Genomic DNA, 12363 nt, shown 5'->3' with positions numbered 1-12363 from the left:
CTCGACTTCCCCTGTCTAGGCTTGGGCAACCTGGCAGTATCCCAGCCCTCGTGCTCCCTTCGGGTGGCATGGCAGCTAGGCACCAGAAGGGCGCTACAGCTGAACGCTTTTTCTTCCTTCCTTTCACAGGTAACCTCATGCCACATCTATCGTCGCGTGGTGTCAACGACCTGGTCGCCCAACTTGATGTGCACAACTGGATAAATTGGCGAAGGCCTTCTTCCTTTCACAGGTAACCTCATGCCACATCTATCGTCGCGTGGTGTCAACGACCTGGTCGCCCAACTTGATGTGCACAACAGGGTGGATAAATTAAAGCTGGATACTGTCAACACCTCTCTTCTTGCCACTTCACAGAGTCGTTCTCCCCACCTCATTACGTTGAGAACGACATATCAGGAAAATTCTTAGGGACTGAGAGGTCTGTTATCCGTCCATTTTCGTTACTTGTAGTACCTACGCTTAGATCGCTCACAACTCATTCTTCAGACAGCTACGGTCAGTTCACCTAGCAGTCATTAAAGTCCGTACTCCAAAACAAGCTGGACAACGGGCTACTCTGGCTCGTATGTTGACTCACTTTCTAGTGATATGTGCTATCTCACTGAGAGGAGAATTCAGAACTCGAACAATGTCGTTGGACTGACCTTCCCAACGGTTTCTTCTCGCTTCCGGTTGCGCACTTGTGACGCAGTGGATTCAGAACTCGAACAATGTCGTTGGACTGACCTTCCCAACGGTTTCTTCTCGCTTCCGGTTGCGCACTTGTGACGCTAGTGGTTGTGGCACAACCACTAACCCACCGCTACGCACAACTACGCACTGATGATGTCACCTCGATTGGTGATTAAACGTTTGCAACCAAATTGCCCAGCTCAGCGAACAAGCCAACGACCATTTACAGCAGGTATTTTTTTATATGTTTGGCTGAAATGAGGCAACTGACCAGCTAAACGTTTGAATCCCCATCGGAAGCCAATTTCATATGCGTTTAAAGTGTGTGAACTTTTGTAGCGAATAGCGTAGGCGGTATAGGACAAGACGCGTACCATGGTTGTGCTAAGACACCAACCATCAGTACCACAGCATCAACTGTGCTCGCTTTATCTTACCGAAAAGTCTGAAGGTTCCACCTAAAAAGTCACGTGTACATCTGCTTCTGGCTAAAGAAGTCAAATTATAACATCGTTGGATTTTCTTACATTTCGGAGAATTCAATACGTGGGAAAGATAACAACAGTCATTCAGCATGGTAGAACGGCGATGGGGGGAATTCAACAGTACTGGAGTCACCGTTCCCTAACTACGCTTAGCAGTAAGCCACAGAAATCACCTGATTCCGCCAATTACAATTATACTTTCAACATATTTCTCAGTCACGTAAACCCGATGTAATTTCCTATATTTTCACCCAATAACCCACCGTCCGTAGTTTTATTGAGATCGACATTTGTAACTATTACCACGCTCCAACTTGATCCGATGTTCCTCGAGTTAATCACCAAATATCTATTGAAAAACGGCTACCCCGGAACAATAGTCTCTCGATAAGCAATGAGGCTTTGCAGCTACTAAAGCCACCCCCCCGGTAGTCTTACACTTCCGTCAGCTAACTTGATGGCACTGATGATGTCACCTCGATTAGTGGTGAAACGTTCGCAACAACAGGACTGTACATGATTAGGCCATCTGGCTTACCAATGACACTAGATGAGTATATCACGAACGCGCTCTGCCCCTTGCCCCAGTCTACAAGAGCGCCAGTAGGATTGGAATCGGCTTTCCGGGTAGCCTAGCTGGGAAACCTTCAGGAATTCGACCACCGTTGTCTGAGACCCAAAGGTCTTGTCCTGTGTTTCCGACGAATCCGGGACGAGACATTTAGAAAACTAGTGTTTGGTTGTGCAATGGGGACTTCAATAAAAGAATGTGTCCGGCACCAGCAGCCGCGTTGGTTGGACCATGTATTGTAGATGTTGAGATAACTCAATGGTTAAGGCAAAAACTTACTGACCGGAAGGTTCGTAGTTCGATCCCAACCTTAGCATCTCAACTGGTCCTGGTTAGGCTTGGGCAACGTGACAGTATCTCAGCTCTATGAGAGGGATTATGAAAAGTTTGAGTATTGTCGACACTCTCGACTTCCAGGTTTGGGTTCACTTGATTCCCCCGTGTCTGTTTGGAGGTGCTGCAATATATGTCCGCTAATCGATTTCAGTTTCTATCCCGATTGCCTTACTCAGTGTCTGGAGGTGTATGTACTCGGGCATGGTTGCGGCAGGCTAGCACCATATACTTTTCCCATCTGCTTTTATTCTTTTCTTCACAATAAGGCTTTCAATTAATTCATGGTTGTACCGCAGCGAAGCATCAGTGCCAAGCGTTGGTGTTATGGTATCGACGATGATTATGATGATACGAACAGAAGGTTGCATGTGTCCCAGAATTTCTTCCACGAACTTACTATGACCACCTCAAGAAGTTGGCCCATCAATAAAGAGGAAATTGGACAATAACAACAGGAAATCGGTTGTGCTATGTGAGTACAAAACGTGACAGATTTGGGCACATAACAGATGTTTTGAATCATCTTCGAATATGCAGCATCACACACGTTGAGAGAACCGACCGACTAACACAGGGTCATGTCAGGTAATTTCTGACAAGGGAGTCATTGGGTATGGTACCGACAGTCCTTTGCCGCTACATCCTTTGCACCTGCTCGGTAACATGTAATACATGCCCAAATAGTGTCCAGCTAGACACACCATGTGTATCCCTTCCAGGAGGGGAAAGCGATGAGTTGACAAGCTATAACGTGCACATGAAGTATCATAGATCCAACGTTGACGCATGCCACATGCCAGAATGAGAAGCAAATGGTCTATCTATTAAACGTTTGAAGACCGTTAGCCTTTAGAGGAATCCACTGAGCCAGACTCCCTCCCTAAACAGACCCTCTTTATTGCAGCTTAACAATCACTTTTTTGAATGAGGGCCACTTAAACGACGAGTACGTGGTAACAAAATCGAGAACCTACCCTTTCTACTAATTCCGTTAAATCGTCTTGGTGGGCTGAGTTGTTGTGGTTTCGGCCAAAGTTTTACACTCATTTAATCTTACTCTGCTGGTCTGGTTCCCTGCCCTGGGATGAGTTTAACGGGAGCTAAAACAGGAGCAAATCCCCGAATGCTAGATGCCGATTTGTGGTGTATGTCCCCAAAGCATTTTATTGTTTGCTATGTTTGCAATCTGCAGATCCCCGTTGCAGTTGTGATAGAGCTGAGGAAGACTGTCCCTCTTCTTCTCAACTGCTGCTTCTTTACAAGCCAACAGCCCCTAATCAAGCTAAGCTGACAACATCACTATCAGTGGAAAAATAGGTATATGAATGACTGCTGCCATTTCCATGAAGTCACCTAAGTGGAAGAATATCAAAGAAACTGAACATCTAGAGGGAGAGAGTGGCTCATTCCACTGTGTCCAAATATCAACACGTGGGTATGGTATGTGGTATGTCAGGCACTGTACGTGTAGGAGACGACAAGAGATGTATTCCTAGAACTCCAGGAAGACAGAAAAGTGGTAGCGACAGAGAACAAGGAGAACAATACCCACAAATGGAATAAAATCGAAATGGATACTTACCTTAGGGTGGTCTACCGCTGTGCGCTTCTTTGCACGCAAGAGCATAGTCAGCCGAATCACTACATAACCATGAATTCGTTTAAAAAAAAAAACCACCAAGCTTTACCTGTGGCACCCGTGGAGATTTCGGTAGGATGATACCCCAACTCCACCAACTTGGCATTCAGCTGGTCGGTAAATTCTTCCTCCTGGTGACGAATAAACAATACCATCCAAAGCATTACTTACTTTTGTGCGGAATCGGTAGCTAAGCATCGTCTTCCATTTTTCGTCTAGCCTGATCGGTTGTACAAAAATCATGGTGGATAAAGTTACTTTTGGAATTCCGGAAGCTGTTCAGCAACAGGACTAATACTTTCAGGATTTGAAGGCTCATAAAGTAAGTGCTCCCCTTTGTAAAGTGAGTAAAGATGTCGTAAAGGTACATGAAACTAACAATCGTGTGCAAAGTACTCTTTCTTGGTAGGTAGTGTGGTGAAAACCTTCCTATAAAAATACGGTTTATACCATCTGTATGAGGATGCGCTGAAATCTGAACGGTGGAGTACACCATATACATAAAAAGGTTGCTTACGTAAATCAGCTCGAATTGACAGAGGACAGACACGGATGGTGGCCGAAGCGATAAAGCGGAAGGCAGACGTTAACACATATACCATGATAATAACCGAGCAACCTGATTCTCAACCTGAGCAAAAGAAGATAGAAAAGACGTGAGCACATGAGAATTCAATAAGGCGGACATGATAAGTTGAAAATATTCAACAGCTTGAAGAATCGCCCACTGGGATTCTTCAGCTGTTTTCGACCAACAAATTCTAAGGGTTTATACATATATATATATATATATATATATATATATACATTAGAAGCCCTAGAGTGAAAAGAAGAGAAAAATATGGGCGAGAAGAGGACCTAGCGCTGGTCTAGGTCAAGCATTCTGAGGTGCCTACACCTCCAACCGCTCAACTAGACAATCTAGAAAGGAAATTGCAGCACAAACGCCACTGACATCGATTAGCCGCCATTTCTCGCAACGTATCCAGCCAATCGCAGACGGGGATACGGGGACCTCATCCTGGAAGGCGTACGATAGCAACAACACCCAAGCTCTTCGTGACCTCTTTCACGCCCTTCTACCAAGCCATAAGTTGTAAACCTCGCAGTTTCCGCCATCCTGAAGGAGGCATGGGGAACAACACTCGTCTCGGTATACGCTGTTTCGACATGCGTAGCACATGAACAAGCCACGGCAGTTGATGGTGCAGGATGTTTTCCCGAATTGAAGTACCTGCTGCACAACCAAATACCCGTTTTCTGATCACCCCGTTAACAACACGCTGATGCCATCCGTAACCAGCAACGCCTCTGAGGCATAGGTGGTCAAAAGCCTGAAGGCGCTCCAAATCGTCTGTTCGCAAACGTCTCGCACCCATACAAAACAGCCCTTACTGTAGCCTGGCGCCACAAGTGATGCAAATTAGCAAACGTGATTCGAGACTTTGAGATTCTTAAATTGACTTCATCAGACACACCTCCGTCAGAGCCAAAACAACTACCGAGGTATGTAACGTTTCCCACAATCTCCAGTGATTCTCCTTGAATTGTAAGGGATATGTTCACAGACGGCACGTCCTGAAGCAGGACTTTGCCTTTTGAAGGTGCGAGGCGCATGCCAAAAGATGGAATGATGGTGGTGAGTTTATTCAACAGAGGTTGTGCCTTGCTTTGGTCTTCAAAGATGAGGGGATGTCATCCTGCTTACTCCAAATCGACAAGGCTCTCACCAGCAACAATTTGAACACCAGAGTTTTGAAGACCGCCAAGTGTTCGCCTCATTGTTTCATCAGTGGCGAAGTTGAACTAGAATGGAGAGAGTGGACATCCTTTTCTGACACCACTTTATGTAGGGGAGCTTTTAGAGAGCTCACCATACACTCTCACCCGCCCAGAAGTATGCAAATATAGGGATCGGGTTTTGTTATCAAACTTCTGGGACAAACACTGTTGATCAAGTGTAGTTAACAGCACCGATCGACCGACAGAATCAAACGCACCCTTGAAGTCAAGGAATACCAGGATTGTGGGTCGTCTGTACATGTGGCATTGCTCTAACACCTGACGGAGTGTGAAGATGTGGTCAACGCAGCCTCTACCCGGTCGAAATCTCGCTTGATTCTCACGAGTCAAGGTCGTCAGTACCAGGGGAACGATGACTCTTGAGTAGGGAAATATATTCGGACACTTCGGAAGCTGAGGGTGGCTCCATATTTACGGTCCACCTTTCTGTTGAAGGCCAGTATTCTGAATTGTAGGGAGTAGATGGCCAGCAGAATTGCTGTTCGAAGTACTGTGCCCAGCGGTCCAAACGTTCTGCTTTGCTGCACATCAGGAAACCAATTTGGTCCCTGATTATTTCGCTGACAAGAGGCTTCCCAGGACCAGTTGAACAGCTTGCGGACGTTCCCAGCATTCTTCACATAATCCATTTCTCCGGCCTCTCGGGTCCACAAGCTTCTCGGTCAGTACGGCCACTCAGTTTCACCTGGCGTCGGATGATGCGTCGGGTAGAGTGGTGATTGCAGCCGGGAGGAACCTGTCGCCAGGTCTACAGCAAAGACGCGGTCCTATCAGAGATCAATGGTTGGATGAGACTGGCTCGGTTGTACCGCAAACAGACATCCCGGCTTTGAGTAGCGCTTTGGATATATTTTCCCAGTGGCCGTTTATATCCGACATCGCACCGTCCGGCAGGCGTCCGAGGGGCTGGTTCTGATAATTTCGTTTGACTTCTGGGTCCACTAGCCTCTCAATGACTAAGCGGGTGCACGTTTTGCGTACACCTGAAAAGCGAAATGAAAAGCAGCAACGTACAAGTGCATGATTGGAGTTCTCGCTGGTGTTCCAGAAGAAGCAGTAGGCTGTGATAGACCCTCGCCACCGGTAACTGATGGCGATGTGCTTTGTTTGCATTCGGGACTGGTTTGTTGGGGTCATCATGTTGTCAAGCGATTTCCGCTATTCCGGAAACCCGTACCGAAAAGGGACACTGTGAATCGCACACATTTGAAGTACGCGATCGGCGTTATCCGTGAATCTCGTGTCCAATCCAAGACTACCCAATCGGGCCTCAACAGTGCTTGGTCATCCTACCCGTGCGTTCATGTCACCGGCAACCACAACAATATCTGAGCTTTTAGCCTGCTGCAGAAGGGTACCTAGGGCATCATAGAAACTATCCTTGCCAGATTCAGAGCTATAGTCAGTTGGGGAGTAAGCAGACAGCAAACAAGGTGTGACGAACCTCACTCCCTCTGGATTCCCTCACAGACGTTGCTAAACAAACCTCACAGAGGCGATTATCAACGGGTATTCAATCAAGCAGAGACGCTTCCGCTCGTTCGCTCAATACAATACCCACCCCAGCATATCCAGCTGCAGCGGCCTCTGCATCACCAGAGGGGCGCAGTCGGAACCTGGAAGAGAGCGAGGGGGCAGTCAGTTCGATTACAGTACTTGCGTCCTGCGTCCTTGTTTCTGACAGACAACATACATCAATACAGAGGGAATCCAGCGTACGCGCAAGAGCCACCTGTTGACCTGCTTGCTTTAGTGTATGAACATTAAAGGTGGCTAAGTAGACGGGCCTTCGGAGTTTGGAAACAGACTTCGAGGTGTTTAGGGTTGTAACTGAACTCAGACGTGCAGAACCTGCAGCTGAGTGTGATGCAGGGCGAGCAAAACGGTCAGTCCTAGAGCTGGAACCTGCGGAGAAAGTATTCAAATTTAGACGGGGGAGGATAGAAGACGGAAAACGTGAAAAAGTAAGAAGGGAGACGTAGACAGTTGCATGTTTTCGCTTTCCCGCGCTGCTGTATGCAGCAGGTAAGGCGACCCGGCTGATGGCACCACGCGACGGCCGATGTGGGATGAAAGTATTGTTATCTGTGAATATCATGGTTGTACGAGGGCTGGGATACTGCCAGGACGCCCATACTTATACAGGAGGTCTTCAACCAAAACCTTTGGATCAAAAGCCTAAACGCAAGGCAGCGGTGTTGGAATGGAAATACAACTACACTACCACTTTTACGGAACACACCGCCATACATGTTCAAAACCCCAGCCTGGAGGGCCAGGGGACTGGGTTCGTCAGACCTCTACCCATATACCAAACTGGTATGAGGCTCTGTAAGTGTCGCGCGGACAACCCCCAGTATGGCTCAGTGGGTCATCGAGGTACATAAACCGACAAACCACGGTGATTAACAGTCTCTTCTTGACGGAATTCTAAGGCAAGCAGAAAGGCACACAGGTCGCAGTTTTATCATGGTTGTACGAGGGCTGGGATACTGCCAGGACGCCCATACTTATACGGGAGGTCTTCAACCAAAACCTTTGGATCAAAAGCCTAAACGCAAGGCAGCGGTGTTGGAATGGAAATACAACTACACTACCACTTTTACGGAACACACCGCCATACATGTTCAAAACCCCAGCCTGGAGGGCCAGCGGACTGGGTTCGTCAGACCTCTACCCATATACCAAACTGGTATGAGGCTCTGTAAGTGTCGCGCGGACAACCCCCAGTATGGCTCAGTGGGTCATCGAGGTACATAAACCGACAAACCACGGTGATTAACAGTCTCTTCTTGACGGAATTCTAAAACAAGCATGCTAAATACATGCGACAAGGAAAAGAGGAACCCCAAATTAGTGATTTCTAGTAAACGGCACACAGAAAGGTCGCAGTTTTACAGGGTTTCTAATGTGCAAATGGATAAGGTTAGCTAGGCTACACGTATGAAGCCTTCTTAGGCGGTGGACCCGAATGGGACAAACCAATGAGTCAAGGACTATCATTAGTTTGCGAAGCTATAATCGAAGAACACCAGGCCCCGAGGCCCGGGACACTGTACTAGTGAGACTTGTTGCATCATAACGCCATTGTGTGAAAAAGTTAAGGCTTGCAAACAAGACGTCGCCTGACGTGCCGTTTAGATGAGTGACTCTGGTAAGGGTGACAGGCAAAACGATGATTCGACATGACTGCGTCAGGACATCATGCGAATGATGAAACATCGACCGTTGCGTAACTGGATGCCTGCCAAACGACTGACTTGTGACTGATGAAATCGAATCGAATCGTTCAGCTGTAGCACTGTTTCGGTGTCTACCTGCCACACCACCCAAAGGGGGCACGACGGCTAGGATACTGCCAGGTCGCCCAAAGGCAGAGGGAGTCGAGAGGCAGAGGTGGGTTCGAAGGACGGACCTTCCGGTCAGTAAATTAGCGCTCTAGCTAATTGAGCCATCTCTGATGATATTTCGGGGTCGCCAGAACGACCGTCTGTTAGTTGAAAACTGAGACCGAAAAGACGACGCATGTGATCGGATGTGAAATGCGTTTAGCAGAAATTTGTCGGTTGGGACAGGACAGCGGGGATGGGATTTGAACCACTGAACCTTCAGAGGAACGAGAACAGTGAACTATTACTGGCGTTCAACCAATCCAGGATGAGCAACACAGTTTGTTCACTCATTATAATGAATTACAGCCTCCGCTTATGCGCATCAAATAAAGTAAAGCTTGCGAGTGACTTGCACGTCAAACAAGGATGTAGTCTAGACTATAGTAGATACGCTAAAGAACAATGCAGTTGTGCACATCCCACCTGATAGTCTAGCATGAGCACATGCTGTTCGCACGACCGATCGCTACGCCAGTAAAAGCTAGCTACAATAGAGTAAATCAAGACAGCAACCGAGCGCCTTGAACCCCACTTCCAGTCTGTTAATCAACAATGTTTTGAGAATTTTTACTGACACTAGGGTTGGCGGTATTTAGACGAACGTCCCAGCTGATACGATCTAACGATTCGTTCACCATCGTCATCAGCAACAGCGGCAGCTTCACTGGCATCGACGTCATTATGATTGCAGATAAGATAATACCAATGTTCATCACTGATGCTTCAGTGGGGTACAATCATGAATTAATTGAAAGCCATATTGTAAAGAAAGGAATAAAAGCAGATGGGGGAAGGACATGGTGCTAGCCTGCCGCAACCATGCCCGGGTGCATACACCTCAAAACACTAAATCAAGCAACCTTGATAGAAACTGACAACAATAACGCCGCTGACATCGATTACCAGTAACACATCCTAGTGTCTCCAAACAGGCACAGGGGAAATCACATGGACTCGATCCAAAAAGGATAGTGCATCGACAGTACTCGGACTTTTTATAATATCTTTCACACCTCTCGGCCACTCCTCTACTTGAACCACTTTCTTCGTTGTTCGGCTGTAACACCCTTTCGATGCTTAGCTGCCATGCCACCCGAAGGGAGCGCAAGAACCGAGACTCTGTCAGGTTGCTCAGGCCTGAGCAGGACCAGTCGAGATGTTGAGATTGGGATCGAGCCATGAACCTTCCGGCCAGTAAATTCGCGCCTTATTCACTGAGTTATCTTAGAATGCGCAATGCGTGGCGAGTACTGATGACGAAAACATTCTTTGATTTGAGTCCTCGTTGCACAAACACGTTTCCAAAATGTCTTGTCTCGGATTCGTCGGCAACACACGACAAGACCTAGGGGTCTCAGACACCGGTCTAGATTCAATCAATTTATCAGCTATAAGCCATGCGTCATGAGCACAATGGTTTCAGCTGCTACGGTTTCGATAACAAGAGATTGGGGGAGTAGGGGACATAAGGCCAAGGCTTGGAGGCAATGGCATATTTGGTTGGTTAGGGGACTGGGTGGCTTTGAAGGCGATAGCTCTGACGCATTAGCGCCATTGGATCATTTCTGTCAGTGTCACTAACCATTGGTGAGTTGAGTTCCGGGGTCACCATCCAGGGGAGGAGCTATCCACCCGACTCAGCTTACCAGTTAAGGTTTTCATAATTCGTTGCCAATTCAAACACTGTACACCTCTCGGTCGCTTTCACTCAGCGCAGGGTTGGACAGAAAGAACTCTGCGAGACAGACGGTCTTCAAGCATGCGGATTACATGTCCTAACAAGCGTAATCTATAGAGCGTAACTTGTCGGGTGAGAGTTCGTTAATCCTAAAGCCACCTAGCGTACCTTAGCATTACTGAAAAGATGTTCCCATCAAACCCGATCAATGCCCCGGAGACAAGGATGATCAAACACTGACATTTTCGTATGTCCCAATCGAGTGGAAGCTACCTTTCTGATCCATAAAGCAGTATGGATCGCTGCTGTCGACGTCCCATTCAGGTCCGCTGGGTTCTTCCAGCGATTGTGTTGAAGGAGACCAGCTGAACTGATCTTCGAAGTGTTCAGCCCATCGCTCAATACGACGATTGAGGGAGTGAATTGCTATTCCGTCTTGTTCGCATATCGTTTTACTGACACCTGCCTTCTTTTTACCGGTTGATCGAAGCAGATGAGGTAGGGCGTGGCTGTTGCCTGCAGCGAAAGTCTTCTCCATCTCTTGGGCCTCCAAAATCCACCAGCGTTTCCTGTCATTTTACAAGCTCCAGATTCTCTGGTACCTGAAGGATTTGTGCGCGCCATCACAGTCGCTAGTTGCACGCACGGCCTATCTAGCAGCAGTGAGATCTGTTTATCTCGATGATATCCAATGCTTATTTGGTCGACAGACTGTTCTGAAAGCAAAGAATATAGCTCCATTAACCCAATTCCATTCAGCCTCCAAATACTTTTCATCGTCTGTAGTACTGTGCTTCCAGGTCAGCTCGATAAACCTTATCAACTGAAACTTGCCTGTGTTGATGGATAAAACTGTTTTGCTTTCGCGCACGTAATGCTGACGGAAAGCGAAATGACAACCGGGTTCGAAGAGTGAAATATGAGACATCTGACCTCGCCCTAAGCGGCTTAAGGTGCGCGACCGAAGTGGGGCTTTGTATGCGTGTGTCAGAGACACAACATACATCGATAGGTAAAGAAAGCAGAATCCCAGCAAGAGTTGTCGGCAGCCCTATTCGATATAGAGTATACACATAGAAGGATGCAACGTGGATCAGATCTTTTAGCGTTAGTAGGTGGTCATGTTGGTTTATTTTTCTGGGCAAAGGTCTAGACACGAGGTAGTGGCTAGGGGACTGTCAGATGGGTTAGTGACACTGTATTGTTCGACGGGGGTAAGGGAATGTAGGGGGAAGCTCAGTAAGCGATCAACTGCAAGGGCGAATGATACTTCCCGGTTGTCCAAGCCGAAGAAGAGGATTTGGCTGCAGCACCCCAATTTCGGCCTCTGACTCAAAAGTCTGAACAGCGATGCAGTGGTCGTTGGGGTTTCTCCGGGGATACTTCCCGGAAAAAGAGACTCAGTACTCTGGCCCATTTGGCTATTGGGGACCGACTTGGCCCGAGGGCGTACGGAGGAAGGCATTATTGCTTCATTCCTAGTGCAGCTGCACATGACAGGTGTCTTTTGAGTAGCACCATACTCTTTGGTCTTAAAGGTATTTCGACCATATTGACCGTTCCAGCCAATATAGCCCAACGGCTCATTGCAGCACAGCAGCCCGACCACCACGACAAGGTGACAACTTCAAGTCACACAACGGTTATCAAAGACCCAAAGGGGTCTTAAATTGGCTACCTGGAAAGCCCACTTTTTACAGCTATACACCAAATCAACCTTTACCGCAGTACGATACACACGTTCCTTGAAAATTAGGGATATGTCGCTTTGCCACCACAGGTGT

At 47.5% G+C, this 12363-nt stretch overlaps 1 protein-coding gene across 1 annotated transcript in view; it reads right to left on the bottom strand.

Annotated features, from left to right (window-relative positions):
• T265_03784 (hypothetical protein) overlaps window positions 1-11148 on the bottom strand; it is a gene marked incomplete at both ends in the record, with an annotated part of 22472 nt that extends 11324 nt beyond the window's left edge. Inside the window, 2 exons of the mRNA XM_009168355.1 lie at window positions 7071-7594; window positions 10853-11148. Of these exons, the coding sequence (XP_009166619.1) occupies window positions 7071-7594; window positions 10853-11117 (789 nt within the window). The remainder of the gene's footprint in view (window positions 1-7070; window positions 7595-10852) is intronic.
• Window positions 11149-12363: the final 1215 nt, after the last annotated feature.

This window comes from Opisthorchis viverrini (assembly GCF_000715545.1).
Source record: "Opisthorchis viverrini unplaced genomic scaffold opera_v5_56, whole genome shotgun sequence".
In the NCBI taxonomy this organism is placed as follows: Eukaryota; Metazoa; Platyhelminthes; class Trematoda; order Opisthorchiida; family Opisthorchiidae; genus Opisthorchis; species Opisthorchis viverrini.
Note: the sequence above shows the minus strand (reverse complement) of the source record. Positions and strands in the feature narration are given on the sequence as shown.